Here is a 27,260-nt window from a genome sequence, read left to right on the forward strand (position 1 = left end):
ATAAACGCTCAGATCACGTTTGTGCTCACGGCTCCCCCAGGCTGTCATCCCCGAGCCTCGGGAGGGATTTGATTCCTTTGGTGTTGGTCTCCTTCTTCGTGGCATGTGCTGGACAGCATTTTTTGGAGCACGATCAGGGAAAAAGCTGTAAAAAAGGGAATGGGATTGGCTGTGATCTAGGAGAAAAGGAGAGGCACAAGGGAAGCACCTCCCAGAGGGTGCTGAGCCCATCACTGAGCACTCATCTGTTCTGCACCCCAGCTGCCCTATAAAATAAACCCCTAAACAGCTCTAAAGAGCTGTTCACCCCTCACCGGGAGCACCTTTATCCCCCTCAGGAGCACAGAAACTCCCAAACCAGAGGAGCTTAACTCCTTCTGGGTTCACTTTGGGTTCACCTGAGCCCAGAGTTCTTCCTTTACCGAGGAATAGGAAACAACCCCAGACCCAAACCAGAGAGAAGGAAATGAGCCTGACGAAACAAAGTTGAGAAACTGCCCCGTCACACCCCATGTGCGGAGCAACAGCAACATCCCCACCCTGCACAGATAAAGTGCCGAGTGCTCCTGGCGCTGCCCAGCCCCTGCCCCAGCCCCGGGAGCACCTTCCCGGCCGAATCCTCCCGTCACGGAGCCAAACCCCTTGGACAAGGAGGAGGACGGCTCAGCACCGCCACGGTAGGATTTGGGGGGCGACGGGGGGGAATGAGATTATGGGGGGGAAATTGCTTGTGTTGAGTTCAAACAGCGATAACAGATTGCTGTGGGCAGCCCCGAAGGAATTGCGGGAGCAGGGATTGATTTTCTATCAGGGGATCCCCCTGAGGGCTGTGGAGTGGTGGGGAACACCTGCTGGGCTCCCTCACTGGGTTACCCTGGGTTTCTCCCAGTCTGTGCTGGTGAGGAGCTGGGGGATGGAGTGAGACCCTGTCCCTGCAGGAGCGGAGCACTGGGTGTCAGAGGGGACAATTGTGGAATTTCTTTTAATAATGGGCGGGGAAAGTCCTGTTTTCTGTTATATAGGATTTAAAAATCGCTCCCTTGGTCGCTGGGGGTCTGTGCAGCCTCACGGAGTTGGGGTGGGCACACTGAGACCCCCTGACCCCACAGCTCCGGCCCCAGGGTCGGATGACAGAATCAGCCCCAGGACCTCCAGCACCTTCCAACGATTCCAAGTGTGGGATACGGCTCTCCAGACCCGCTCCAAGGACAAAGCCCCGGCACCAGCACCATGGTGTGGGCAGCCCCAGCCCTGGCACCTGCCACTCTCGGCCTCCGTAAGTCATCCTGTCCCCCACTCTCGGCCTCCGTGAGTCACATCCCCTGGTCCCTGGCACCAGGGATGCTCCAGCTGTTCTGCTCTTCATCCCAGTCCCGCTCGGTTCGGCACTCCCAGCGCTCTGCCTCCTGCTCCCCTCAGCGTCCACAGGCTTTTCCCGGGGACAGACCTGCACAGATTTCCAGGGATAGATTTATCCCTTTTTGTCTTCCATACCCACCTGGAGAGAGCCGGTGTGCTCGGGCTGGGGGCTGCTCTCTGCACAGTGATCCCCAGCATTTCCTAAACATGAAATCAGCAAAGAAAAGGCTCTTCCCAGGCTTTAAACCTGGCTCTGCTTAGAACAACCCCGACCAGCTGTACATAATTCATGGATGTTTCCTAACCTGCTCCTGCTTCCTTGCAGGTGTCTCCTCAGACCTGGTGAAAGCCGCAGCGGTGAGTCCCTGCCGGCTCCGCTGGCTCCCGCCGTGCCAGGGCTTCCCAAAACTCCACAGCTGGTGCTGGAGCTGCCACCATTCCCCCAGTGCTCAGCTCCAGGGACGCACAGCCACCACCTCCCACTGTCCCCCTGTGCAGAGCATGGCTCTGTCCTTGTCCCATTCCTCACCCACTGCCCAGCAGCTTCCTTTCCCTGCTCCCAAACCTGCTTCAGGGAAGCAGGGACAGACCCACCAAAGCGTCCCCACTCCTGAGAGTGGCTGTGGTGGCTTTTGTCCCCACATATAATCCAGAGGCTGCAGCAGTTCCTGTCTGTGGCTCACGGGCAGCAGACTGAGTGCTCCAGCCGGGTCAGATCCCATTCCCTGCATCTCAAATCCCTTCTTCCCATTCCTTGCTGGGGCTGAGCATTCCCCATCCTCTCCCCAGGCTGCCCTGATCATTGGAGCCGTCCTGGCCAACGCTGAGCATCCCCAGTAAGTGCTAGCCCCGGCGGGGGCTCTGAGGATTGGTGGGTCCGGCGGGGTGAATTTGCGTTTGTCCCCACATCTGCTGCTGTGCCGGGTCACCGGGGCGGGGAGGATTTACAGCCCTATGCAGCCGGTTCCGCGCTGGGATTCCGGCGGGTTTTGCTCCAGCTGAGACACAAACACACCGAGAATTCTCCTTCCCTGACGGGGATGCAGCGGGAGCCTCCCCCCGGCTGAAATCCAGGCGCTGCTGTTTCTCCCGCACGCAGATCCCGGGATATGGTGGGCACCCACCCGGCTGTGGGGACAGCAACACCCTGGCACTGATGTTAGGGGACATTTTAATGACGCCCCCCGTTATTCCCACTTACCGCGCGCAGCCTTGCTCAGGGCAAAGGGCTTTCCCAAGGGAACTAGTGGATTTGCCCTCCAGGGGATTTTGGGGAGCTCAGGCGGGTGCTGAACCGCAGCCTCCCATTCCCGCAGCTTCCCATCCTCGCTCCCGGTGGAATTCCCGTGCACCCCGACCAGAGACGCGCCCGCTGCCGACATCCTCGCGTTCGCCCGGGGATTGCAAAGCGAACCAGGGGAGCTGAGCAGCGCCCAGGTGGGCAGGGCAGGAGGGGGCTGCAAACCCCACAGAGCCGGGGGGTGCCAGGGGTACCGGGGGGACTCTCCCCGCCTTGGCATTGACCAGCCCGGTCTCTGTGCCCAGCTCTCCTGCCTGGCCCGGCTCCTCGCTGCCAAGAAACTGACGGCCGATTTCGGCAGCTTCCCACCGGACCTGCTGCTCTTCTTCCAGTGAGTATCCAGGGGTATCCTGTGGGTTTGGGGTGGAATCCCAGCACCCAGCGCCCGCTGGCGTGGTCCCTGCACGCCCCAGAGAACCCACCTGTGGCTGTGGGCACCTTCCAACCTGCACAGAGCATTCCCAGCCCCGTGGATCCCCCGGCTGTCTCTCATCTCTCAGGAGCCACGGGGCTGGGCAACACCATCCTGTGCCTGAGACCCCCCAGCTCAGTGAAAGAGTTTAAAACCCCCGTACCCACCAAAATCCCTCACCCCGCTCCCCCCACCACTCCTGGTCCCCACAGCCCGTCCGAGGTGCGCGCTGGCACCTGCAGGGAATTTTACGCGCGAGCATCCCGCGGGAACCTGGATCTGCTGCCCCGGGGCTCATCCCGGAGGAGGCGGCTGCTCCGCGGGGCACTGACCTGCCTGGTGAGTGGGGATGGCACGGGGGGCGACCAGGGACCCCCAGCCCTCACCTGGCGCGGTACGAGGCTGGTTGGTCTCTCGCAGGGAGTGCGGGGCAGCCGCCTGGAGCCGCAGCAGCTCGGCAGCCTCGGGGCGCTGGTGTGTGACCTGGAGCCGGCCACCATCCCGGCCTCGGGTCCCGCCATCCTGGACAACCTGAAGCTCTGCCCGGCGCTGACAGGGGCAAAGCAGGACGCCCTCAATGCCCTGCTCCTCACGGGGGACACAGCGTACGGGTGAGGAACCTTCCTGCTCCTGGAGGGGTGGGCATCCACGCGGGTGCTGAGCTGGTCCTTCTCCTGCTGCCGCAGGGATCCTTCAAGCTGGAATTTACGGACTCTGCAAGATTTGGGGCCGCTCGTGCTGGCGTTGAACCAGACCACGCTGAGTTTGGTGGCCGAGGTAAGGTCCCTCCTCGGGGCCTCGGGGGGAGATGTCCATCAGCCAGGTCAGCTCCGAGGCTGGGGGACCCAGCACCCTCTGTCCCTGGGCCCTTTGCCCCCCGGTCCCAGCACCCTGTGCCCCCGCAGGCAGCGCGGGAGGATTTCAGGAGGAGCATCGTGGCCGCCTACAGCAGCCAGGGACATTCCCAGCGGGAGAAATCCCTGATCCTCCTCAGGGCCTTTGCAGCAGCATCAGCTGCCTCGCACCCCAGGCTGAAGCGGAGTGTGGACGTGGACTGTGAGTGTTTCCCTTCACTCTCACCAGTCCAGAGCTCTGGGAAGGGAAAATGCCCCGGGGCTTGTTGGCATCTCGGGGCTCCCAGAGGGACCAGGCAGAAATCTGGGGTTCCCATAAACTGGGGAAGTGGGGAAGTGTCCTTATAGCACGGTGGGGGGGTTGCTCTTACCTGGGAGCAGGGATGTGGTGGCAGCACTCGGGAAGGAGCTGGGACAGTGGGACACTCCCCAGGCAGGGCCAGCACCAGGGCAGGATGCTGCAGGATCAGAGAATGCTCGTGTAGGGGACATGGAGCGGTTTTAGTTGCTTTTAATAAGCACAAGTGGGCTGCAAAACATCACCAGGTTCTTCAGGAATAACTTTAAGGAATGAGAGCAAATGAGGCACCTCCGTGGGCTGGGGACCAGGGGATGGGAGGAGGATCCACGGTGGGTTGAGCCACGTTTTTGTGATTCCCTGTGCTTCACCAGAGCTCTTCCAAGGGGCTCTGAGCCCAGGGCCAGGTGGGAAGGGGACACACAGGACACACACCCTCTGTCTGATACAGTTCCTTGCCCTCAGCCTGCCTGTCTGAGCCCATCACTGTTGACTGCATCCCCTTCCTCACCCCTGAGGAGCTCAACCTGCACCTGAGTGGTGATTTCTTAATAAAAAACCTGGAGGCTGTGCTGGAACTGCCACTCATCACAGAGTCTTTCAAGATCCTGAAAAAAAAGGTGGACCAGGTAAGGGGTGACACAGGGCAGGAGCCCCCCAGCAGCACGGGCACAATCCGGGAGGGGCAGGATGCACTGTGGGAACAAGGATCAGTGAACACAGGGATGAAGGTGCCCGAGAGGGTCCTTTACACCCATTCCTGCCCTCTTTTCCCTTCCCTCACCCTCTTTCCTGCCCCACGGGCCGGGCCCCACAGTTTTTCCCGTCGGGGATCCCGGAGGAGCAGCTGAAGCGCCTGGGGCTTCTGTCCCGCCTGTACACGGAGCAGGAGATCAGCCAGTGGACACTGAGATGCAGTGACACCCTCGCAGCCCTGCTCAACCCCTCGGAAGGATGGTGGACGGATTCCCAGGTAAATCCATGGCAGCAGCAGCAGGGAATGGGTGCTGGGGAACACAGACTGGGCTCACCTGTGCCCCAGCCTGGCTCAGGGTGAAGGCGTTGTGGGGTTTTGGGGGGTTGGTGGCACTCCCATGCTTACCAGGAGCATCTCCCTTCCCTGCCCGTATCCCCCACGTGCCCTGTGCCCCTCAGCTGCAGCAGCTGCTCAGCAGGTTCCTGGCCCTGGGGGGCTCCCTGACCGGGCCCCTGCTCCAGCAAATCGGAGGTGAACACCTGTGCAAGCTGCAGGAGGAACAGATCCAGCAGATCCCCGCTGAAGCCATCCGGTGAGCCGCTTTTCAGGGATGCTGGCCAGCCCTGGGGAGGTGGGTGCTGGGATGGAAGACCCGCAGCTCTGTGTGGATCTCCCCACTCCCAGGCAGCACAGTGGGATCGCTGTGTTCCAATCCCAGACCCCACCTGAGCACCAGGACGATGAGGAGGGACAACCCACTCATCCCTCCCAGCCACCAGAACACTTTTATCTGCAATTTGGGGTGCTGCTGACCTGTGCCCCTCCCTTCCAGGACCGCTGGGTCGTTAAACATTTCTCTGTGCTCTCAAACCAAGAAGGAGCAGTTCTACAGAAAGGCCCGGGAGGCCTTTGCTGGCCTGGCCAGCACCCCCACGCCCTACTACTGCAAGATTCAGCCATACCTGGGTAGGTGCTTCCCCTCCACCCTCCCTCCCACCACCAGGTTTGGGGTTTCTTCTCAGCCACAGACACGTCTGACAGTCTCCAGCACCTCTCCAAATCCTCCCCAGCAGTGCTGGAAGAGTTTGCACATCTCCAGGTGTCCCTTATGCTCTCTTTAAGGTGGAGCTCCAGCAGAAGATCTGAAGAACTTGGCTAATGCTGGTGTGGCCATAAACATGGAACTGGCCACCTTCCTCACCCTAAATCCCAAGGAACTGCAGGTAGAGCCCCGGGATGGTGCTGTCCCTCTCCCCACTGAAGGGCAGGGCTGGCTGAGGGCTGAGGGGGGAGATCCGAGACCAGAGCCCCATCAAATCACCGATTCTCCACTTTCTCCCCTTTATAAATTTTCTTTAGGAAGTTTTAGCTGCTCTGCAGCCCCGTTAGCAAAGCACTTGGGGCTGTGAGGGTGAGGGAAGGGGCTGTTGTGTGTGTGTTGCAGAAACTCAGCGTCACCGACGTGAAAAATTTGCTCGGGAAAAATCTCCCTGAGCTGAAGGAAGCTGAGAACAAACCCTTGGTGGTGAGCTGGGTGAAGACACAATCCCAGCGGGAGCTGGACTGCGTGCTGGGCATCGGCCTGCAGGGAGGGCTGCAGGAGCCCACGGGAACTGCCAGCCCTGCTTGCCCCACCACCCCGGCCAGCATCACCTCCACGGCCACTGTCGCCACCTCTCCTCACCCCAGCACCTCAGCCAGTGTCACTGTCCCCACCCCCACTGCCATCACCAGCCACTCGGCCCCTCAGCCAAGCACAGTCCCCCCCAGGACCCCCACCCCGAGCACTCTGAGCCCACCCCCCCCAGACACCCCCACATACACTGGGGGTCCCACTGTCCCCACTGCCACCCCCACTGCCCGTCCCGCTCTGACCACCAGGGCCCCCTGCTCCACCCACCAGGGTCCCACCCCAGACAGAGCCACTGCCCCTGCTGTCACCCTCCTCACCACTCTCCTGGCCCCCAGCAGCCCCAGCGCCGCCCCAGTCCCTGCTGTCACCTCCAGGGCCACCACCAGCGCTGGTGTTGGCATTAACCCGGCTGGCACCACCCACAGCACCATCACCCCTGTCCCCAACCCCTCCTCTGCTCCCACTGCCACCCACAGCACTGTCACCCCTGTCCCCAACCCCTCCTCTGCTCCCACTGCCACCCCTGTCCCCAACCCCTCCTCTGCTCCCACTGCCACCCACAGCACTGTCACCCCTGTCCCCAACCCCTCCTCTGCTCCCACTGCCACCCCTGTCCCCAACCCCTCCTCTGCTCCCACTGCCACCCACAGCACTGTCACCCCTGTCCCCAACCCTTCCTCTGCTCCCACTGCCACCCCTGTCCCTCACTCCACCTCTGTCCCAGCTGCCACCACAGCCCCACACACGAGCCCCTCTCCCCACAAGCCCACCCCCATTCCCAGTTCCACCACCTCCACCCAAACAAGCCTCAGCTCCTCCACGGCCAAGCCCACCACCCCGCCATGCCAGACCAGCTCCCCTCCGGAATTTCCCAGCCCTTCTTCCACCACCAAACCAACACCTGGAGGTGTTCCGGAGTCACCACAACCAACATCCAATGGACACATCAACCTGCAGCCTGAGCCTGGTAAGGTGGGAATGTTTGGAGCTGGGAAAGGCTTGGGAATGATGGTGAGGACAAAGTTGGCTGACCCCCTTGTTCCTGGCTGGATTCAGTGCTGGGGACGTGGCTCTGCCAGCTCATGTGTGCTGTGCACCTGGAGAATCCCACTCCCTGTGTTCTCTCTCCAGGATCAGGATCCAGGCTCTCCTCCTGCCTTGTGCCTGTGCTGGCAGCCACCATTGGGAACATTCTGCTGCAGGGACTGCTCTGACCCCACACCTCCGCACCACCCACCCACCACATCCCTCCCTCCATCCCAATGAAACAGCACTGGGAAATTCCCTGCTGGAAAGCAGAAACCCAGGAGAGGAAGAGAATTCATCCATTTGATGCCAGCATAGCATTTGGTTGTTATTTTTGAGGTTGGGCAGTGAAGGAGGACTGATTTTTCCAGCCCAAAGAAGCCACACTTGTCCTTACTAGCGATTTACTCCCTGTAGTACAACCACCAGCAACACTGACTGCTCTGCCAAGGCAAGAACACTGAGCCCAGCTCCACCAGGGATTTCCTGTCTATCCCATCCCGCTGGGATCTGCTAAGTAGTGGGACAACTCAGGGATCTGAGTCACTGGTGGCCCAGCACCGCAGCTGAGAGACCCCCAAAATCCTATTTAACTTTTTTCATTAACTGCTTTTGTATCAAGGTTTGTTCAAACCACACACAGACTCTCACGGGATGATTAGCTGGAGATAATTTATCTTGATTACTGTTCAGTGCTATACAATAAAATATCAATCAACTATTTTTTCCTAATCCAACGTGGTTTTTGAAGTGTTTAGTGCTTTATGGGGAAGTTTTTCCAGCATAAATCCAAAGTCTGCAGTGAAGGACAAATCTGTTCCCTCTCTATAAAGCTCAGATAATGAAGAATGATGAGATATAAAATAAATAAATCCCTTTTTCCCTCCCAGACTCTCCTCCTGGAGGAAAGGGGGAAGGAAGGAGCTGGATGCAGGTTGCACTGAGGAGTTTTTTTGGACAGATATTTCCAATGAGTGGGAAAAAAATATGGAAAACCTTGTACAAAAGTCCTTTCCCCTCCACATGAGGAATCTGAGAATGGCCTCAGCTCTCAAGTGTTGAGCAGCCAACCCCAAAGAAAAGTAACAGGCAGATCCTGGGATTCTGAGCACTTAATCTGGGGGGATTGCAGCAGAAGGAAGGTGAGGGCAGCCTCAAGGAAGAGCAGACATTCATCCATTTGCTTCTGGCATTTTTACTTCGTTCCAGGATTTATTTACAAGAAGCTGGAAAACTTCACTCCCACCCTGAGGTCTTGGCAGTGTCACGAGGTCAGGCTCTGAGAAATGTCACTTTTAACCTGCAGGACTCACCCTTAAACCCAGCAGTAAGATGTGGTTTAGCAGTGGTTTGGGGTTGAACTGGGCTTGGGCTGTACCAAAGGCAAAGATCCTGCTCCAAAGAGTCTGGAATCTTCCCTTCAGACAGAACTGGGGTTTTTTTATCAAGGGATTTGAAAGCCATAAGTACTTAAAAGTGAGTCCTGTGCTAATCCCAGCTGCCTGGAGCTCCAGGTCTCACCCCAGGTCTCAGAGCAGGGCACAGGCTGTTCCCCCTCATCTTGGTTCCTCATGGGAGGAGATGGTCAAGACAAGATGGACACCATGAGGAAACTGAGGAGCAGGGCATGTAGGAGGTGAAATGCCATGGCCACGGTCCCCAGAGGGGCTGAGGACACTGCTGGAGGACAAAGAGGGGGTTAGAGCAAAGAAATCAGTGACTGAACCACTTCTCCAGAGGGAAAACATCCCTCTGTGCCCCATCCAGGGATTCTCTCTGCCTTTCTAACCATGGCAAACACCAAGCCGAGTTTGGGGGTTGGAACTGGAGGATCTTCAAGTTTCCTTCAACCCAAACCACTCTGTGATTCTGACTCTGAAGCCCAAATCCAACAGGCCTGAGGAGGAAGGCCTGGAAGTGCTCGCTCATTTGGGATATTCAGCCAGTGAGGCTGCTCCCAGTGGGATTCCAGGGTTGCTCCTCATGTTGAACCCAGAATTTGCCCTTCAGGGCTTCAGGCTCCTCAGCAGAGCTGAACTTGCCGCCCCAGTTTTACTCCTTGCTGCAACCCCAAAATAAACCTTTAAAGCCCAACCATGAGGGGTCCAAAAAAATACCTGGGAATTTGGGGGTGATGATGTTGATGTAGCCCTCCTGCATGCCCCCTGTGAGCCCGATGTGGAGTTTGTCCAGCTCTGACTGCTTCTGCACCTGGATCCATTCCCGGACAGGAGTCCTGTACTGCCACTGGGCCAGCTCAGGGAGGTTCATCCCCAGCAGGCCCTGAACCTCCGAGGGTGTGAGGCTCTAGGAGGAATCACAGAGCAGGGATTAGGGCTGGGAAGGCAGGGATGGAAATGACCCCGCTGGCCAGGGAAATGATGGGGTTTCCATTGGGAGAAGGGGGAAGAACAAGGACAAATTCCCATGAGCGGTTTCACTGGGACAAGCTTCCCTCAGGATGTGGTGGTTCCACAAGGGCTCTTTCTGTTGGCCTCTGATGCCAAATGTCCTACACTCAACTGGCAGTCCCATCCAGAAATCACTGGGATTTCTGCCCAGATTGGTGACATTATTTGTTGCCTTGTCTGGAGATCTGCAGTCTCGTGGGCCTGTCCCCTGCTCCTGCCACTATGAGGACGTGCCCTGTGGGGTATGCCCAGCCTCTGTCCTGGAGGGAGGCCTGCTGAGATCAGGAGATTGCACAACCTCCCAACAGCACCCCTTGGAAAAGGCAGCCACCCTTCAGTTACAGCGAGAGAGGACACAGACTTGTGATCCTCTTGGATCCTTTGTAACCCATTGGCTTTTACCCTCTCACACCCACCCCTGTACCCCTATAAGATCAAGCCCTCTGCCCCGTGGGACTGGAGAGCTCGTCCCTGGCCTCCCTTCGTGGGGTGCGGGCTAATAAAGCTGCCTCATGCAGAGCTGCTAAACGAGCCTCCCATCTCTCTCCTCCTGGTCTGGCCTGGAGCACAGCAAGAGCTGAAATCACGAGCTGAGAACCACCAAAGAGCTGTTAACCTCTCTGCAAAGGCACTCCGGTGGCTGAGGGAACTACATGGACCCCGGGAAGACGGTTCCTCACGGGACCATCTCTCTGGACCAGTTACGGTTTCCTGGGTCTGAGCTACAGACCCTACACCAGCTACCACACTGCCCTGAAGAAATTCCACCGGCTTTGCATCCAGCTAGGACTCCAAATTATATTTTTTAAGGAATTTCAGGCCGTTTCTCTACTTTCCATTGGTCTAACATCGCTCTAGATTTGATGGAATCGCTCCTGATTTCCATCAATGGACAACACAACCAAACCCAACCGCTCAACATAACAAAATGCAGGGAATTAAAGAATTCCAAGGTCCAGCTCACCATCAGAGACTCTCTTCTCAAAGTCACAAACGTGCTCACGTTCATGTTCACGTTGCCCTTGCTGAGAGCCTTGAGATCCGCAGCAGGAGCACTCCCTGGCACCAAAGCAAGGAGAATGTCAAGAAAATCAAGGTCCCAAAGGAGCCGTGCTGGGTGTCTGCACAAAATGAGGATTTCTCCACAATTCATTAGGCTGGGGCTGGTAACACAGTCAGGTTCAACTGCAAAATACAGGGATGCTCCTCTTTTTTTTATTGGGAGTTATTTTGTTGAGCATTAAAAATCTGTGACAATGTCAGTGGAAAGAGGGGTGAGAAGAATTTGGAAAAATTCTTGGTCTAACATGGAAAAAAAAAAAATCAGTTTTGTGACATGGAAAAGGGCTGTGAGATAAATCCTGAGTTTGATTTTCCCTGTGATGGTCTGGAAACTGACTTGGGCAACTTAAAGCAGGCACAGAATCCTTCAATAATATTTTATGCCATCTACAGGTTGGAAAGACAAACTTTTAACAACTTGGCTTTGAAAATTCCCAAATTTTAGATGGATTATGAATGATTATCATTTTGTTTTATTATTATGATTATTGTTTTGTTATATTTGGCTTGTGGCCAAGAGTTCTCTTTCCCCATAACATTCTGGTTTTTTACATACCCAGGTAAGGTAAGATCAGCTGATAGTAAGCAGGTAAATGGTGCTGGTCAGAGAAAGCCTTTTTGGCTTTCTCATATAAGATGTCCTTTGTCTCCTGTGAGCAGGCTGAAGGATCCAGAGATGCCAACCTGCAGAAAAATAAAGATTTTGAGTAAAAAAAGCTTTTATTATCTTCAGCCTGGTCAATTTTCACACATTCTGAGTGTTTCTCTGGGGTTCTCTGCACAGCACAGGTGATCCCTTCTTCCCAGATGTAGGGAGAAGCTGAAAAGAAAAAGAATGGCTCAGTTTCCTGCTGAGAATTTGTCCTTCAAGTGATGATGGCTCTGATGGTGCCCAATAAATCTGTGTGCTTGCCAAGCTGTAATTAATTAATTTCATTTACCAGTCTTTCAGAGGAATCTAAACTGGAAATGCTTAAAAACCACGAGGATGTGGCACTTGAGGACATGGTTCAGTGGCAACCATGGTCCTGGGTGATGATCTGAGAGGCCTTTTCCAACCTTAACCATTCAGTAATTCTATGGAATTAAATGTAATTAACTCTTTTGCAGATGAAATCATGCACAGAGTCAGATCTGCTGCCAGCTGAGCTAAAATAGAGTTTGATTGGAAATCTGAGCCCTGCCTGGCAGGACGGAGATCAGCAGGATGGGCACCAGCAGGTGTTAAACCCCGACACAGAGCAGGTTATGAGATGCTTCTTAAATTTCCTTTCCCTGAGAGCAGAAAAAAGGAAAAAGCACTTGCAGATGGGAAAGGGCTTTTGGAAGAAGCCAAGGACACCCCAGTTTTTGACTCACTTGAGGCTGGGGGGGTCAATGGCCTTCAGCTCAGTGGCATTCAACAGGCACACGTATCTCTTGCCGATGGCATTCAGGGCCGTGGCATTCAAGGCATTGCCCAGCCCCACGTAGCGTTTAATTGCTGCTGAGGCCTGGAAACACAATTAATGTGATGAATTTAATTGAATCAGAACATGTGGCTTCATCCCCAAAAGAAACACGTGCAATAATTACAAAAATAAAATGGAGTAACTTCAAATCATTCGTTTGGGCCTCGAGGATGGGCGATGACATTGTGGCACCAAAGATGCTTCAACCACCTCAGAGCCCACTCAGTTAATCCTAAACCAGCCCCCAAACCAGGAAAGCAAAGCCAAGCCCCTACCAGGGAATCCGAGGGCTCATTTTTCAGGAAGGCAGCCAATGTGTCAGCTGAGCTGATCTTCCAGGTGGAGATTTCCTCCGGGGTGATGAGGGGAAGGAAAGGGCTCAGGTTGGAGAGCAGGCTTTCAGGATAACCATTGGGATACGTCTGTGGAGACACTGCTGTTATGGGTACAGAGTGGGGCAGTGGGGCTGAGGGAGCTGGGGTTTACTCTGAGGGAAAGGGGAAATGATGATTTTAGTGCTGTTTTCAAACTCTCTAATGGGAGATTGGAGGGAGGATGGAGCCACGTTCCTCTCAGAAGTGCCCAGTGAAAGGCTGCGGGGAAACAGGCCAGGAAAACTCAGATTAGATCTAGAAATAAGAAATAAGAAATAAATATTTTCCCAGTAAAGCTGGCCAAACCCTGGGAGAGGAGCCAAGAGACAGTGGAGTCACATCCTTGGAGATCCCAAATTCACCAGGTCCTGAGCAATCCCATCAGTGGTAATTTGACATTTTAGGGCTGGTATTACCTCATCCAGGTATTCCTTCAGCACAGCCAGCTGTGGGACACTGAAGGGGTAGGTGGGGAGCTGGGACAGGTGATTTTCCAGGGAGACATTCTGGAGGCAGGCGTGCAGCTCCTCGGGGCTGTAGAAGGCGGGCATCAGGTCATTGTTCAGAACTGCCTCTGTTATCTCTTTGTCAGGTGGGCAACCTGGTGAAGCCATGGCAAACTCAGAGTTAAATTAAATCCTTTCACTCCAAGCTTTGAACCTCAGAATCATTTTGGTTGGAAAAACCTCCAAGATTGATCTGTGCCAGATCCACACTTTGTCACCAGCACAGAGCACTGAGTGCCACGTCCAGGAGTTCCTTGGACACCTCCAGGGATGGGGACTCCAAACCTCCCTGGGCAGCCCCTGCCAAGGCTTGACAAGCCACGGGCTCCAGGTGACCTCTGATCCCAGTGGGAATGCCTCTGGATCAGAGGGAGCTCCCCTACCATCCGCTCGCTTGTGCCGGCGAGGCAGCAGCTCCCCAACAACGGTGCCCAGCTCTGCCCTGGACAGAGGGGAATCCCAGGCAAAGTTTCTCAGCCAAGTGGTCAAAGCATTCTGCAAGGAAAAGGGATCATCAGGGGGATTTGGGAATCCTGGATGTGCCTCCAGCACAACCCCTGCTACTCCAGGCTCTGAGCCCGGAGATCTGGCCTTGCTGAGCCAAAAGCAATTGCTGAAATGTTCCAACTCTCCCTATCCCCCAACCCGTCAGTGACTGTAGCTCTTCACAAAGCGCTGAGAGTTATTCCTGCTCTTCTCACAGTGACAGGAAGGGGATGACAGTGACCTGGATTTGCAGTTCCAGGTTGTCAGCCCGAGGAACCCTCACTTCTCACAAACCATCATCCCTTTGGCAACAGGCATCTTTTAAAAGGAGAAACTGCTGAAAGCAGACTGGCTCAGCAACCCCCAGCATATTTCACCCAAACTCCAGGCCCCAGGAGTGCTTCCCAAACTCCCCAGCCCTGTCTGAAGAACTCACCTTGGGAATCTGCTGCAGGATGCTGTGACCCAGCACAGGGATCAGCCCGCTGAGCTCACTCAGGGTGAAGGCTGACCACGCTGCAGGAGGCCTGCAGACAAAAATGAGCAGGGATCAGCTCTCAAGGAAGAGCAAAACCAAAATAAACACCTTAAAACACCCCAGGATTATGTCCTCGTAACATTTGACATTAAGAAAACACAGGGATTAAATCCTAAAACACCTGCATCACTTCCTGCTGCCCAAAACTTCATTGCAGCAGAGCAGAAGTTCTCAGGGACGTGAATCAGGGCAGCTGGGTGGGAAAATGGCCTTGAACAAATACATTCTTTTCTTAAGCATGGAACCCAAAGAATTTCTGTTGCTCACTATGGCTCAATTCAGTGCCAAGATCACGGGGCAACTGTTACAGGAAGGAAAATATTTTGCTTCCGTCTGTGTTAGAATCAGGAATTTATCAAACATCTGTCACTGGACAGGTAGAGGCAGAATGTTTCCTCAAAGTCTGTGCCTGACAAACAGCTTGAACTCACCTGTGATCACCAGGTCAGCCAGAGAAGTTTGATTAATGGAAAAATAAACAGAAGAAAAGCTTTTATAACTAGAGCAAGAGAGACAACTTATTTTTCAGGAGAATTTCACCCAGGCCTTTCAGCTGAAATAATTTCAACTAAAATAACATAAAAGACCCAATGGAAAGCTCAAAAGCAATAAATTTTTGGGGTTTTGATCAAGGTGGTTAGCTGGAGTTCACTCAGGTCTTAGTAGGACAATGGGTTTGATTAAGAAAATAGTTTGGTGATGCTCAGGAGAAAAACCCATACCCAAAGGTGGTGTTGCCACTGCTGATGACATCCCTGATTGCCTCTTCTTGGTCAGGCAGGAAAGATCCACACTGGCTCAAATCCTTCAGCAAACTCCCACCAGAACTCCTGATGTATTCCCCACCCAGGTCACAGACCAGCCGTCCCAGAATCTCGGCATTTTCCTCATTTATTTGTGTGCCAGGGATTTTCTGAAATGAAGGCAGAGGCATTAACCGGGATGGAGCATCCCTGGATCCCAGCCCCTGCAGGGTCCCTGTCCCTCCCCACGTACCAGACACGCCAGAGCCTCCAGGAGCAGCTGCTGCCTCCGAGGGGCCTCTCTGGGCAGAACATCCACGTTTGCCTTCCCAACATTGATAAAGAACTGGCTGCAGCTCCCTGTGGCTGCATAGTCCGAGGGGCTGGAAAGATAAATGCTCCATGAATTCTAGGGAATGAGAGCAAGCTCAACACAGAGTGTCCGATAAAACATCTTCCACACCTGCACACTGAACTCCAGGGGTTGTTCTTCCCTAGTTCTCTTCTAGTCCACATTCTTTAAAAATCAATTCTCACCTTAAGGAAACTGTTGTGAGATGCAGCCTAAAACTCTTCAGGGTTTTGATACAGAACCACAGTGGGAAAGTGGTGGAACAAGGAAATCCACTTTATTCCCTGTTTTCTTTGATGTCGTAAGGGAAGAGCACATTCAGAGGCCTGGGAATGCTAAAACTTGGCCTTGGACACTTCCAGGGATGCGGCAGCCACAGCTTCTCAGGGAAATCTGGGCCAGGGCCTCCTCACTCTCACAGGGAAGGATTTCTTCCCAACATCTCATATAAATCTACCCTCCTTCAGCTTTCTGCAATCCCATTTTTTATTGCCCAGAAAGAGGCCTAAACAACTCTGAAATACAAATCAAACTTCACATTACCAGCCTGGTTATAAATTAATCCTGCTTTTCCCACAAAGTATTAAGGCAACACCATGAAAAGCACAGCACAGTTACCTTAAAAACAGCAACAGGTCTTTAGGGTAACTGTCCAAATCCTTGGGAATCCCATGCAGTGTCACCATCTTCAGTAAGCAGCTCAGCTGGAAGGACACCAGAGGTTGCATCAAGGTGAGAAACCACCATGAAACAGAAGAAAAAGATAAAATAAAGATCTTACTCTGCTCCAAAGAAAGAAAGGAAAGAAAAAAGGTGAAAAGAGACGAAAATCGGAGGGTTTGGTTCCCTGAGAACCAAAGTGAGTTTGGACTTCTCCTCTCTTTGGGGAAATTCAGAACTGTGGGAGGGACACCCAGGACATTTGTTCACAGGAATGAATCCACAGGGATCCTCCAGTGCAGTTTCTGCCCTGCCCAGACACCCCAACAACCCCCGCTGTGCCTGTGCCACCCTCTGGGGGAAGAGCCTTTCCCTAAAACCCATCCTAACCCCCCTGACACATCCCTGTTCCAGCCCCTTAACTCCAAGTGTTGTTCTGGCTGAACAATCCCCTTTGGAACCTTCAGGACAACATCAAACACTTGGGAATGTTGGAACTACCTGGTCCTGTCCCAGCCTGACGTTCTTCTTCCTCATGACTTTGGCCAGCTCCTGAAACCTTTCTGCTCCCACAGCACTGGCAGCTGCACAGGTGAAGCCTTGGAGGACAGACTGGGAAAGCCTGGAGATTTCCAGAAGGAAAATCAGAAGGGAAAGGCCTTCAGGAAGGTGTATTCAGAGCAGGACACTATTTTTCCAGATATAAATCATGGTTTTAATCATTTTCATCTCAAATATATCAAAAGATACATTAGCCCCTCTAAAAGAATCCCTGGAACTGTCCTGTGGAAGGCTGGCATATTCCCTGATTGGAAATGCCTTCCCGAGGCAATCTGGAGCAAGATTCCAGGTGCAGCCTGAGCCAGAAGCATCATTTTAGAAAGAAAATGTGGCCTCTGGGTGTATTTTACAGCTGAGCCCTGGTAAATCTCAGTGTTCCATGTCTGTGTTTGGGTTCACATTTTATTTCCCATCTGTTTCTATGGATTCAACAGGGTGGATGTGCCATATGCACCACAGGAAACATGGGAATTGCCAGGAAAACACACAGAAAATGGAAGGAGAGGAGGAACATCTCTACCTGCTGAAGTCAGGCTCTCCCTTTACCACATCACTGAAAAACATGGCAGCCTGGGAAGCAAAGGCAGAGGTCAGTGGTTTTCCAGGAGAAACAGCTCCATTCCCAGGTGGATTTGTGGAATCCATGGCCCCACAGAGGCCAGGGCTGGCAGGGAGGGGAAGGAGGATCCCACCCCCATTACCTGCTCTCTGGTCCACGGTTTATTGTTGAGGTCCTGCACATTTGGCTTCTCTTCCCCAAAAACAAGCAGGGATTTTGGAATATAGCTGGCCAGAGCACTGGGAATGAGTTTCACCAGCTCAGCGGGGTGGCCAACACTGGAGGAAACCTTTAAAACACCCAACAGAACAAACCATGGAAATCTCACACAGTTTTAGTCCAAATCATGGCAATATCAGAACCAGAGAACTGTTTAGGCAGGAAAAGGCCTCCAGGATCAAGTCCAACCTTGAACTGATTCTGCTCCATTTACATTCTTTCCCTGGGAACATTTACTGGGAAGTAGTTTCTGGGACCACCCCGTAAAACAAATCACTCCTGCCCATGTCCCCAAGAGGCTGAGCAGGCCAAGGACATCGACACAGGCCCGGTGACAGGACTTGAGTCACTTGTCCTGCTGCCACCCTGGCTGGCCATGACAATTCCCACAGCTAATGCTGTCTGGATGTGCAGCTGTGTCACACCTGGCCCCAGGCAACCAGTGCCCCCAGTCCTGCTCCTTTGTGAGGTCTGAAGAGAAAAAACGAGGTCACCTTTTCCACCAGGGTCCTTTTCAGAGCAGAGGGCAGCAGGTCCATGTGCTGGGTAAAGCCAGGCAGCTGGAGGGCCTCCAGGACGACTTTTGGGGGCAGGCTCCAGAGCGTGCTGCTGTTGAGGCCACCCACCAAACTCCCCAGCTGTGCCAGGCTCTGTCCATCCAGGATCTGCAAGGGAATCCCAGAATAATTTAGGCTGGAAAAGACCTTTGAGATCCTCAAGTCCAAGCGGTGCCTGATCCCCACCTTATCCCCAGCCCAGAGCACTGAGTGCCACATCCAGACATTCCTTGGACACCTCCAGGGATGGGGATCCCAAACCTCCCTGGGCAGCTCTTTCCAGTGCCTGACCACCCTTCCCATGAGGAAATTCCTCCTGGATTTGTGGGTCTCTGTACCTGGTAGCCAGAGCGGAGCAGTTTGTTGACAATAGCCCTGGACTGCTCAGCCTTCCAGCCACGGACACTTCCCAGGACAGGAAGAGCTGCTTCCAGGTACTCCTCAGGGATGCTGTTCTGGATGCTGGACACAGAGAGCCCCAGGGCAGCCTGGCCCAAGGCTCCCAGGACTGCTGGAGAGAAATCCTCCAAGTTCCTCACCAAGAAAGATGCGACCTGCAAAAGCCCCACGGAGACAGAACAGAGTCAGGGGAGCAAGGACGGGAGATATTGGATCCCACAGCCTCTGGAGGTCTCTTAAATCCCTGGATTTCTGCCTCAGGTTTTCACGCTGAAGCCTGTGGATGGACCATTTCCAGCACTGAGAATTGTGAGGTGATGAAAACCCAGCCAGACACCACAATAAAGACACGAGATGACCTAGAGGAGTGTGACAGGAGGGGACACACGAGCTGGGCCTCAGCCCCGCCAGGTTTTGCGCAGGTGAGTGAATTCCCAGGGGCTCACCTGCAGTTCCTGCGCTGCCAGGGAGGAGAGAGCTCTCTTTCCAGGCATTCCCTTGGTCCATGGGCAGCTCTTCCCGAGCCTCTGGGCCACACCCAAAGCCTCCTCCCTGCTCAGGTTCCTCACTGCCGAGGGGCTCAGGGAGCAAATAAATCTGTCTGGGAGGCTGCAGGGAGAGGAAAGGAGAGGCTGCCAGTGAGAGAGTGGCTCCATCAGACCTTTCCCCCTTTTCCAGAGGGTGCTCTTTTCCAGGCACGTTTCCCCTGACTCCTTTTAGCTCAGATGATGCCAGTGCTCCAGCTCAGAGAGCTGAAAAACTCTGGGTGTGCTGCTGGCCATCAGCTGGAGCTGGCACTGCAGGGAAATCATCTCCCAGGAAACAGAACTTGGGATCTAGCCCTCCTCAAGACCAAGGGCCGTGGGATTCTTTGAAAATGAAACCCTTAATTAGAAAATTAATGGAACCTTTCAAGAGGTTTAAATGAAATCCCCACTCAGACTCTTGCTGTGTCACAGTCCCATGCTGAGCCATCCCAGGAAATCAGATCCCGTCAGATCCATACCTTGACAGTGGAAAACCAGGAGCAGAGGTCAGGAGGAAGGTGTAGTACTGAGCAGTGTCCCGGAGCAAGGTGAGGTTCCTGACCATCTCCACATCCACTGGATCCCTGGCAAATTTTTGAAGCTGAGGGTGAAGAAAAACAAAAAGGGAAAATAATTCAGATGGATCCTTCAATCCTGACAGTGACATGGGTTTTTCACCTGGGTTTAAAGTTGTGCTGAGATTTTTTTTTTGTTTTCAAGTAAACACTGGGATCTTGATCAGGTTTGGGGTTGTTCCTCTTACTGACTCCAGTTTGCTCCCTGCAGGATTCCCTTTGTGAAACCAACTCCTGTGCAAGTCCCTCATCACGTGATGGGGGAAAATAATTGCAGTGAATGTTCACCTCAAATTAACAGGAGAAATATTCCTGCTGGCAGCATTCCAGGAATTTCAGGGCCAGGTTGGATGGGGTTTGGAGCGCCCTGGGACAGTGGGAGGTGTCCCTGCCCATGGCAGGGGGTGGAATGGGATGGATGAGTTTTAAATCCTTCCAACCCAACCATTCTGGGATTCTGATTTTGCTCAGGGCAGGATTGTGACCTCCCAGAGTCTCCATCCCAGAAGGCTGCACTTACCGTTGGCTCATCCCCAAAAAGCTGCAGGTCCTCCATGGTGGCGTGCTCCAGAAAGGATCCAAGATAATTCCGAAACCAGGCAGTGGAATTCAGACCAGGAATGGCCTCACTGTAGCATTTCTGGCTGGATTCTGCAGGCAGAAAAAGAGACACCATCAAACTATAGCCTGGGTCATTCTGGAGGTGGAAGAGGCTTCAGTCCATCAGGGAACTTGGAGAGCTCCCTGGTCACACCTTCCGCTCAAATCCACGTGTTCACACCATGGGACAGGACAAACACCTCGGGAAAGAATCCCAGCCCCCCCAAATATTTCATCCCCAGCCTCTTTCTTCCTCCCTCCAAATCCACCAGAAGGTTTTTGCAGGACGTTCAATCAGTGCATGGAAGCTCCTGCCTGGGTCCCTTTCTGAGCCAGATTCAACCCTCAGAACCAAATCCTGCACCTCCTTTTCCCAGCAAAAGCAGGAAATGCAGTGAATTTAAATCAGCATAGCCCTGACTGTGTTGATTTGTAAAAATCTTATGCTAATAAGGCCTTCAGGCAGGGACATGATTCCTGAATCCACTAATTACCAATATTCCCAGCCTGTTTCTATTGGAGATTCACAAAAACCCTGTGAAACCTCAGCCCTGTGACAGATCCCAAGGAAATCAGATCATTTACCATCCTGGATGAGGAAGTGCTTGATCCCAGTGTAAAGATTCCTCTGCTCCTCCACAGGAAGCTGGGAATAGATTCCATCCAGGGCAGCGACTCTGCACACGGATAAGGAAGGCAAACACCTCAAATGTTGCTGAGGTCAGGGTTGGGCTCTCACAAAACCCACTGATATTCTCAATCCCATCCTTTTCCAATGTGATTTTCCCTCACAGGAGCCCCCAGGATATCCCAGGATGCTGCTGGAAATGGTCCATCCACAGCCTTCAGCAGGAAAACTGAGCCAGAAATCCAGGGATTTAAGACATCCAAGGAGGGGACATTCCTCACTTACACCAGCTGGAATTCCTCACAGGACACATCCTTGGCACGGAGGCAGCCAAAGACCTTGGGCTCCACCAGGAATGGCTCAAGTCCCTCATGGACCCACTGGGCCAGCACTGGGGGGCTCTCAATGCCAGGCACTCGCAGCATCCTTTCCCACAGGCCATTCATGAGGATCAGGCTCCACTCGAGGGAAAGGGGCACGTGGGAAAACTGGAGCAGGAGAGGTGAAGAAACCCCTGAATTCCAGGGAATTCTAACCAGACATCAACATAAATCCAAGCAAATCTGAATGCTAGGAACAGAAATCGTTGGCTCTTTCCAAAATAAGGTAAAAAAATCAGGGGATTTGAAATAAAGCCTTGTCCTGGAGAACAAACAGTTGGATTTGGGAATACTCACCCGCTGGCTGAACATGGTCAGGGAGGCCAAAAGCTTCTTGGCATCATATTTGGAAAAGAACAGAATGGAATATTCTGGATCGACGGCTGTGGCAGGTTTAGAGGCCAGGCAGGAATATAAGGATATGAGGAAATCATCCTGAAGGTCCTGGAGCCAAGCTCCCTGGGAAAGAAAAGGGAAATGCAAATGAAGGTGATAAAGGACAGGTCATGTTTAGAGGTGAAATCACCTTCAGGGGGCTCACCCATGCCTGGGCATTTGGGAAGGGATTCCTCCCTTGAGGGGGGTAAAACACTGGCACAGGTTTTAAAAGCTTTATCCAAAAACCTCCCCCCCAAAATTGCCATTTGATCTAAGTAGAAACTTCCATGGGAACTCTCTAATCCCCAAACATTTTTCAGGGAAACAGTTTACAAACAGTAGAAGACAAAAACAAAACCAAGAAGAAAACAAACACCAAAAAATCCCAAACCCCACAAAATCCCGCTCCCCCCCCAAAAAACCCCCACTGACAAATATTTACAGAAATGCCATCTTTTTGTTAGAAATATTTACTGAAAAACACAAATTGCTGTCAATTTAATTGCGATTACTGGCAGCAACTTAAGAGACAATGACAAAAGCAGGAAAGGAAGTAAACCAGGAATATTCCAGGTGGCGTTTTCCAGACTGCAACCACTTCTAATTGTGTTTTTACCCCTTTTAATTGTGCTTTTACTCCTTTTAATTGTGCTTTATCCCAGTGGCCCAGGGTGACTCTCCTGCAGAGACTTGTTCCAAAGCTGTGATGTCAATTTTTAAGAGCCAATTTGATTTGGAAAGTTCCTTTTTCCCACCTTCCTTCTCGCTTGGGTGGTTTGGAGAAGGGAATCCCCACTTCCAAAAGCTCTCCGTGGTGTTTTGGCCACTCCTGAGCCCCATGGCACAGAGCAGGTGTCCCGTGAGGGGTGGCACTGCCACACCTCGGGGTTGGGGGTGGATGAAAACCCAGACTGTTCCACCCATAGCCCCCACTGGGGCTGTTTTTAAGCCAGAAGTGACAGAATTCCCAAGGAAAACAAATCCCAGTGCCACGGGAAGCAGGGGATTTTCCTTACCTGTGCACAGGCGAATTGGCCAAAAGTGAGGCTGCACGGGGAAGTTTGGCCTCGGGCCACCTCCAGGAACTGCTCCTGGCTGGCACTGGGAGAAAGCAAGGACAGCACTGGGAAAGCTGCAGCAGCTGGGGCAGGATGGGCTGGGAATGGGGGAAACTGGATGGGGAGCTGGGGCAGGACTGGGTGGGCATAGAACTGGTGGGGAGCTGGGGCAGGACTGGGTGGAAGCAGAAGTGATGGGGAGCTGGGACAGGGCTGGGTGGGGATAGAACTGGTGGGAGCTGGGACAGGGCTGGGTGGAAGCAGAAGTGATGGGGAGCTGGGACAGGACTGGGTGGGAGCTGTGGAAGAACTGGATGGGGACAGAACTGGTGGGGAGCTGGGGTAGAACTGGAGGGGGTAAAACTGGAGGGGAGCTGGGGCACATCTGGATGAGGGCGCAACTGGATGGAGGTACAACCAGTAGAGAGCTGGGCACCAAACTGGATGGGGGTAGGACTGGTGGGGCACTGGGGCAGAACTGGGTGGGGAGATGAAAGCAGGACTGGCTGGGGACAGACCTGGATGGGGATAGAACTGGAAGGGAGCTGGGACAGAACTGGAGGGGGACAGATCCAGATGTGAACTGGCACCCCTCAGCAGCCCAGCTGCAAACCCAGCCCAGAGCACATCTGGCAAGGATATATTGAGTGCCTGAGTGTCCCTGAGCAGCGTTTTGCTGGCTGATTGTTCCCCCAGGCAGGGACAGCTCTCCCGGGAAGGATCCAGCCCTCCCAAAGCAGAGCAGGAGCAGAGCCAGGTGGCTCAACCCATACAGCAAACACAGAGGGACAAAGTGACAGCACAGGATGAGGATTGCTGGCAGCAGCGACAGGGGAGAGGTGGATTGTTGACCCTCAGGTATAAAACAAGATCAGTGGAGGTCTGGAGTGGAGCTGTTTGAGCCCCACTTGGAGCCAAGATAAGCTCAGCACCAATCCAAGGTTCTTGGCTTCCTCTCCAGGGCCCGGCCCTGCCTTTCTTTGTCCTGCACAGACACAAAACCCCAGGCAGGCACTTTCCCTTCGCTGTTTGAACAAGTGCAACCAGAGCCCTCCCTGCCCTCAAAAAAGGGTTCAGAGGGATTTTTTTTTTTAACCCGAGAAACCAGAATGACTCCCAAGGAAATGCTGCCACAATCATTTGTGGATGGCTCACATACCTTTGCACCGAGGCACACACGGCAGATTCTGATTCCCAAAACAAAAAGAGAGACAAAGATAAGGAATTGTGAGAGGAATTGGCACACAGAACCCTGTCTGAATTTTCCTGGTGGAGGATATTTGGGAAGAAACTCACCATTGATGGGGGAGCTGGAGCACTGCACCAGGAGAAAGAGAAAAGAGATGTGTTAAAAAGGGGTTCTAACATTATCTGTGATCACTGCAGACAGACAGGTGGGAGCTGCAGCCATTTGGATTGGAATGTGGCCTGAACACACTCAAATCCCAAATCCAGACCTCCCAGTCTGCTAAATTCATACAGGTTACTGCTCTGTATCTCAAGCAGCTGGAAAGTGCCAGGTTATCCCATCCCTCAGGCACGAGGAGGGAATGTTCTCCCGATGATCTGAGCACCGTTTGAGTGTGGTTCCAGAGGAAGGGAGGGTTGGAACAGGATGACCTTCAAGGGCCCTCCAACCCAAACCATCCTGGAATGTTTTGAACACACGGATTTGCCTTACCAGCTGTGTCCCAGCAGCAGCTGCAGCAGCTCCCTGCCACCCTGGAAGACAATGAGCCATGGTTTTAGAGCAAACCCAGGACAAAGCTCATTCCCACCGCTCAGCCCCAGCCATCCCTCAGCTCCCTGCAGGGTTTTAGTGCTCATCTTTCACCCAGAATTTCACACTCTCCTCCCTGCTGTGGTCCCTGAGGGGTGACAGACACGAGGTCCCCCTCTGCCCCCGCAGCTCAGCCTGGCTGTGTCCAGGTGACACGAGGGATGTCCTGCGTCTGTCCCCAGAGAGGGACAGCAGGGGAACGACAGAAACAACACTCAGGGGACACTCCTCTCCAGGATTTCTTTGCTCCAGAGGCAGGGATCAGCTCAGGAATCACCGCAGTTATCATTCCATGTGCTTTTAGCTTTGCAGCTTCTTGCTCCTTACAGTGCCCCCACATGGGAATTGGAGCCTGGCCTGTGCTGGATTTCATTCTTTCTCCCGCTAATGCCTCAGATGGATCAAAACCCCTGTGCTGGTGTGGGAACCCCAGTGCAGGACAGCTCTCCCCCAGTCCTGCCCCAGAGCCCGGCAGGGATTTACCAGGAAAAGTCAAACTGCTCCTTCTTGGCAGCTCTGCACAACCCTCCACCCGGCTGTCCCTCATTTCCCAACTTCCAGAGTGATCCTGATGGCACCTTCCATCTCCCTGCCAGTGCCCCAGAGCTGGGAAGGTGGGAAATGCCAGGGTAGGAACCCAGGAACAGCACACACGGGATGAACCCGGCAGGAGGGTGATTCCCTGAGCCTGCCACGCTCAGCATCCCTCATGCACAGAAAAAAGGGAAAGGTGGAGCTTCCCAGTGTTCCTGGTGGGACAGAACGAGTGGAATGAGAGCAGGGAGAGGCAGGGGACACAAGGAGGGGCGGCTGCAGCTCCACAGCCACGGTTGGATGGCACAGGGTGATGGAGGAGGAGGGCAGTGCCTTTCCTGGGTGTGGATGTGTTCACAATCCCAACAAACTGCATTAGGGAGGGATCTAAAGCAGCTTGGATGAGTCCTTAATTAGCACAACACCTTTCTTGATTACCAGCTGCTACACCTTTGTAATTATTTAATTAATGGAGGACTGTCACTAATTAACGGACAAAGGAACCTTCCCCTAATGGGGTCCAGGAGAGCTGGAGAGGGACTTTGGACAAGGGATGGAGGGACAGGAAAAGGACAAATGGCTTCAAACTGCCAGAGGGCAGGGCTAGGTGGGATATTGGGAAGGAATTCCTCCCTGTGAGGGTGGGGAGGCCCTGGAATGGATTTCCCAGAGGTTGCCCCATCCCTGGAAGTGTCCAAGGCCAGGTTGGACGGGGCTGGGAGCAAGCTGGGATAGTGGAAGGTGTCCCTGCCCATGGAACTGGATGAGATTTAATGTCCCTCCCAACCCAGACTACTCTGGGATTTATTATTCAATATTCAATCAGTTGTGATTATTCTTCAAGGGCTTTCCCAGAGACACCTGGATACTCCAGCAAAAGCAACAGGGAGCAGACAGCTCTGAATAGACAGAGGAGAATCAACCCCATTGCATCTTCCCACCCTGTTTATCACCAAAACGAAAATATTTCGCTGACAGATCCAATAGCAAACAGGACAATGAAAGGCTGGGGATGCAGAGCAACCACCAAAGTCACATTCAGTGGTCTGCCAGCACCATTTCCCCTCTTGAGGATAATCTCTGGCATGAAAAACCCTCCTGGGACACCCCTCCCTCCACAGCCAGACTCACCCAGCAGGAGGAGGAAACCCAGCCCTGGGAGCAGAGGAGGCATTTCTGGAGAGGTCTTCAGAACACCCACAGAGGTCACCTTCGTTCAGCCAGGAAATTCCAAATAGCAATAAATTAATGGCAAAGCCAACTCAGAGGAGGAAAGTCAAAGGTGGCTGTGTCACGTGGAAATCTGGATGTGCCAACACCCTTCACAAACCCCAAAATTAGACCCAAAAGAGGTGAAAAACTCCTGCAGGGTCGGGAAAGCGCGGGGAGACTTTGGAGTTCATTAAGGCAGCTCATTAGTGTCCACGCCCTGAGCCAGGTCCGTGGTGGCAGAGGGACAGAAGGTGGCACAGCCTGCTCGGAGGGGACCCTGTGACACTCACCTGTGGCTGCTGGTCCCAGCTAGGCAGGCTCTGGGCATAGCAGGCTCCTTTTCACTGAGCAAACCAGGGTGTGGCCCTGCCTCCTCCACCTGCATCTCTGCGGGATGGATTCGGAGCCCTGGTCACACCCTGAGCCCTTGAGAGTACACACGGGCTGTAGGACAAATAACCGGGCTGTTTGGTAATGCCTGGCATTTCTAGGATACAGCAGAAGCTGGATTCCCTCCCTGCCCTGCACCGGACAAAAATCAATCTGTGCTCAATCCTCCAGGAGCTCAGGGAATGTTTGGCACCAGGGAATTTCAGTTCAGGAGCTTGAAACGGTTGGAATTTCTTGAAAATCTCTGCGTACCCCAATCATCTCCACCTGGGAAATCCCGAAGAGAAATACGTGGGAGTTCTGTCAGCCAGTCAGGCCGTGGAATGGGATGAAGCTGTGCCAGGGGAGGGGTAGGATGGGTATTGGGAAAAGGTTCTTCCTCCAGAGGGTGCTGGGCACTGCCCAGGCTCCCCAGGGAATGGGCACAGCCCCGAGGCTGCCAGAGCTCCAGGAGCATTGGGAAAATGCTGCCAGGGACACCCAGGGTGGGGTTGTTGGGATGGATGATCCCTGTGGTCCCTTCCAGCTCAGGACACTCCACTATTCCACATCACATGGATGTCAGACTGCGAGCTGTTTCTTTGGACACTTCAGGGTAATTTTACATCCTCAGATTTGGAGAAATCACTGTTTGGTCGCTTTATTGGCACTAGTCCAGACAAGTTTTTACAAAGCCCAGTTCTTTGTAAAGAAAGGGCTTGCCCATTCCTGACCACAAATAACTCCTGTTGGTGTCACTGT

General features: G+C 53.5%; 2 protein-coding genes across 3 annotated transcripts; one reads left to right on the top strand and one right to left on the bottom strand.

Annotated features, from left to right (window-relative positions):
- The first annotated feature begins 1,167 nt into the window (after window positions 1–1,167).
- On the top strand, window positions 1,168–7,767 carry LOC125334415 (mesothelin-like protein). Its single transcript, XM_048321234.1, has 17 exons — window positions 1,168–1,276; window positions 1,685–1,716; window positions 2,149–2,195; window positions 2,676–2,796; window positions 2,905–2,990; window positions 3,284–3,410; window positions 3,492–3,682; window positions 3,758–3,848; window positions 3,977–4,127; window positions 4,689–4,852; window positions 5,041–5,196; window positions 5,379–5,512; window positions 5,753–5,886; window positions 6,043–6,143; window positions 6,365–7,067; window positions 7,278–7,520; window positions 7,685–7,767. Exons 1-17 carry the CDS (start codon window positions 1,231–1,233, stop codon window positions 7,765–7,767), a joined length of 2,610 nt encoding a protein of 869 aa, XP_048177191.1. The 5' UTR covers window positions 1,168–1,230.
- Window positions 7,768–8,754: 987 nt separating this feature from the next.
- LOC125334287 (mesothelin-like) lies at window positions 8,755–26,512 on the bottom strand. Of its 2 annotated transcripts, none has more exons than XM_048320999.1 (29): window positions 26,420–26,512; window positions 26,049–26,127; window positions 24,285–24,325; window positions 23,900–23,921; window positions 23,763–23,790; window positions 22,562–22,646; window positions 21,465–21,626; window positions 21,073–21,275; window positions 20,745–20,836; window positions 20,080–20,210; window positions 19,464–19,585; window positions 18,904–19,066; window positions 18,397–18,612; window positions 17,996–18,166; window positions 17,425–17,571; window positions 17,244–17,293; window positions 16,664–16,784; window positions 16,121–16,206; window positions 15,404–15,533; window positions 15,130–15,320; window positions 14,306–14,396; window positions 13,767–13,878; window positions 13,294–13,478; window positions 12,779–12,925; window positions 12,412–12,545; window positions 11,609–11,736; window positions 10,955–11,049; window positions 9,697–9,886; window positions 8,755–9,256 (listed from the first exon to the last, which is right to left on the bottom strand). In XM_048320999.1, exons 2-29 carry the CDS (start codon window positions 26,089–26,091, stop codon window positions 9,165–9,167), a joined length of 3,378 nt encoding a protein of 1,125 aa, XP_048176956.1. In that variant the 5' UTR covers window positions 26,092–26,127; window positions 26,420–26,512; the 3' UTR covers window positions 8,755–9,164. The 2 variants fall into 2 exon arrangements, with proteins under 2 accessions (XP_048176956.1, XP_048176955.1); XM_048320998.1 differs by having other exon boundaries at window positions 8,755–9,259.
- Window positions 26,513–27,260: the final 748 nt, after the last annotated feature.

This window comes from Corvus hawaiiensis, chromosome 16 (assembly GCF_020740725.1).
Source record: "Corvus hawaiiensis isolate bCorHaw1 chromosome 16, bCorHaw1.pri.cur, whole genome shotgun sequence".
In the NCBI taxonomy this organism is placed as follows: Eukaryota; Metazoa; Chordata; class Aves; order Passeriformes; family Corvidae; genus Corvus; species Corvus hawaiiensis.

Coding starts and splice junctions, on each gene's coding strand:
- LOC125334415 (XM_048321234.1), top strand. CDS start 1,231: ATGGTGTGGGCAGCCCCAGCCCTGGCACCTGCCACTCTCGGCCTCC. Junction 3,849..3,976: donor CGCTGAGTTTGGTGGCCGAG/GTAAGGTCCCTC, acceptor GTGCCCCCGCAG/GCAGCGCGGGAGGATTTCAG. Junction 7,068..7,277: donor CAACCCCTCCTCTGCTCCCA/CTGCCACCCCTG, acceptor CCTCTGTCCCAG/CTGCCACCACAGCCCCACAC.
- LOC125334287 (XM_048320998.1), bottom strand. CDS start 26,091: ATGCCTCCTCTGCTCCCAGGGCTGGGTTTCCTCCTCCTGCTGG. Junction 23,791..23,899: donor CTCCAGCTCCCCCATCAATG/GTGAGTTTCTTC, acceptor TTTGGGAATCAG/AATCTGCCGTGTGTGCCTCG. Junction 13,879..14,305: donor TCCTGCAGCAGATTCCCAAG/GTGAGTTCTTCA, acceptor TTTTCCTTGCAG/AATGCTTTGACCACTTGGCT.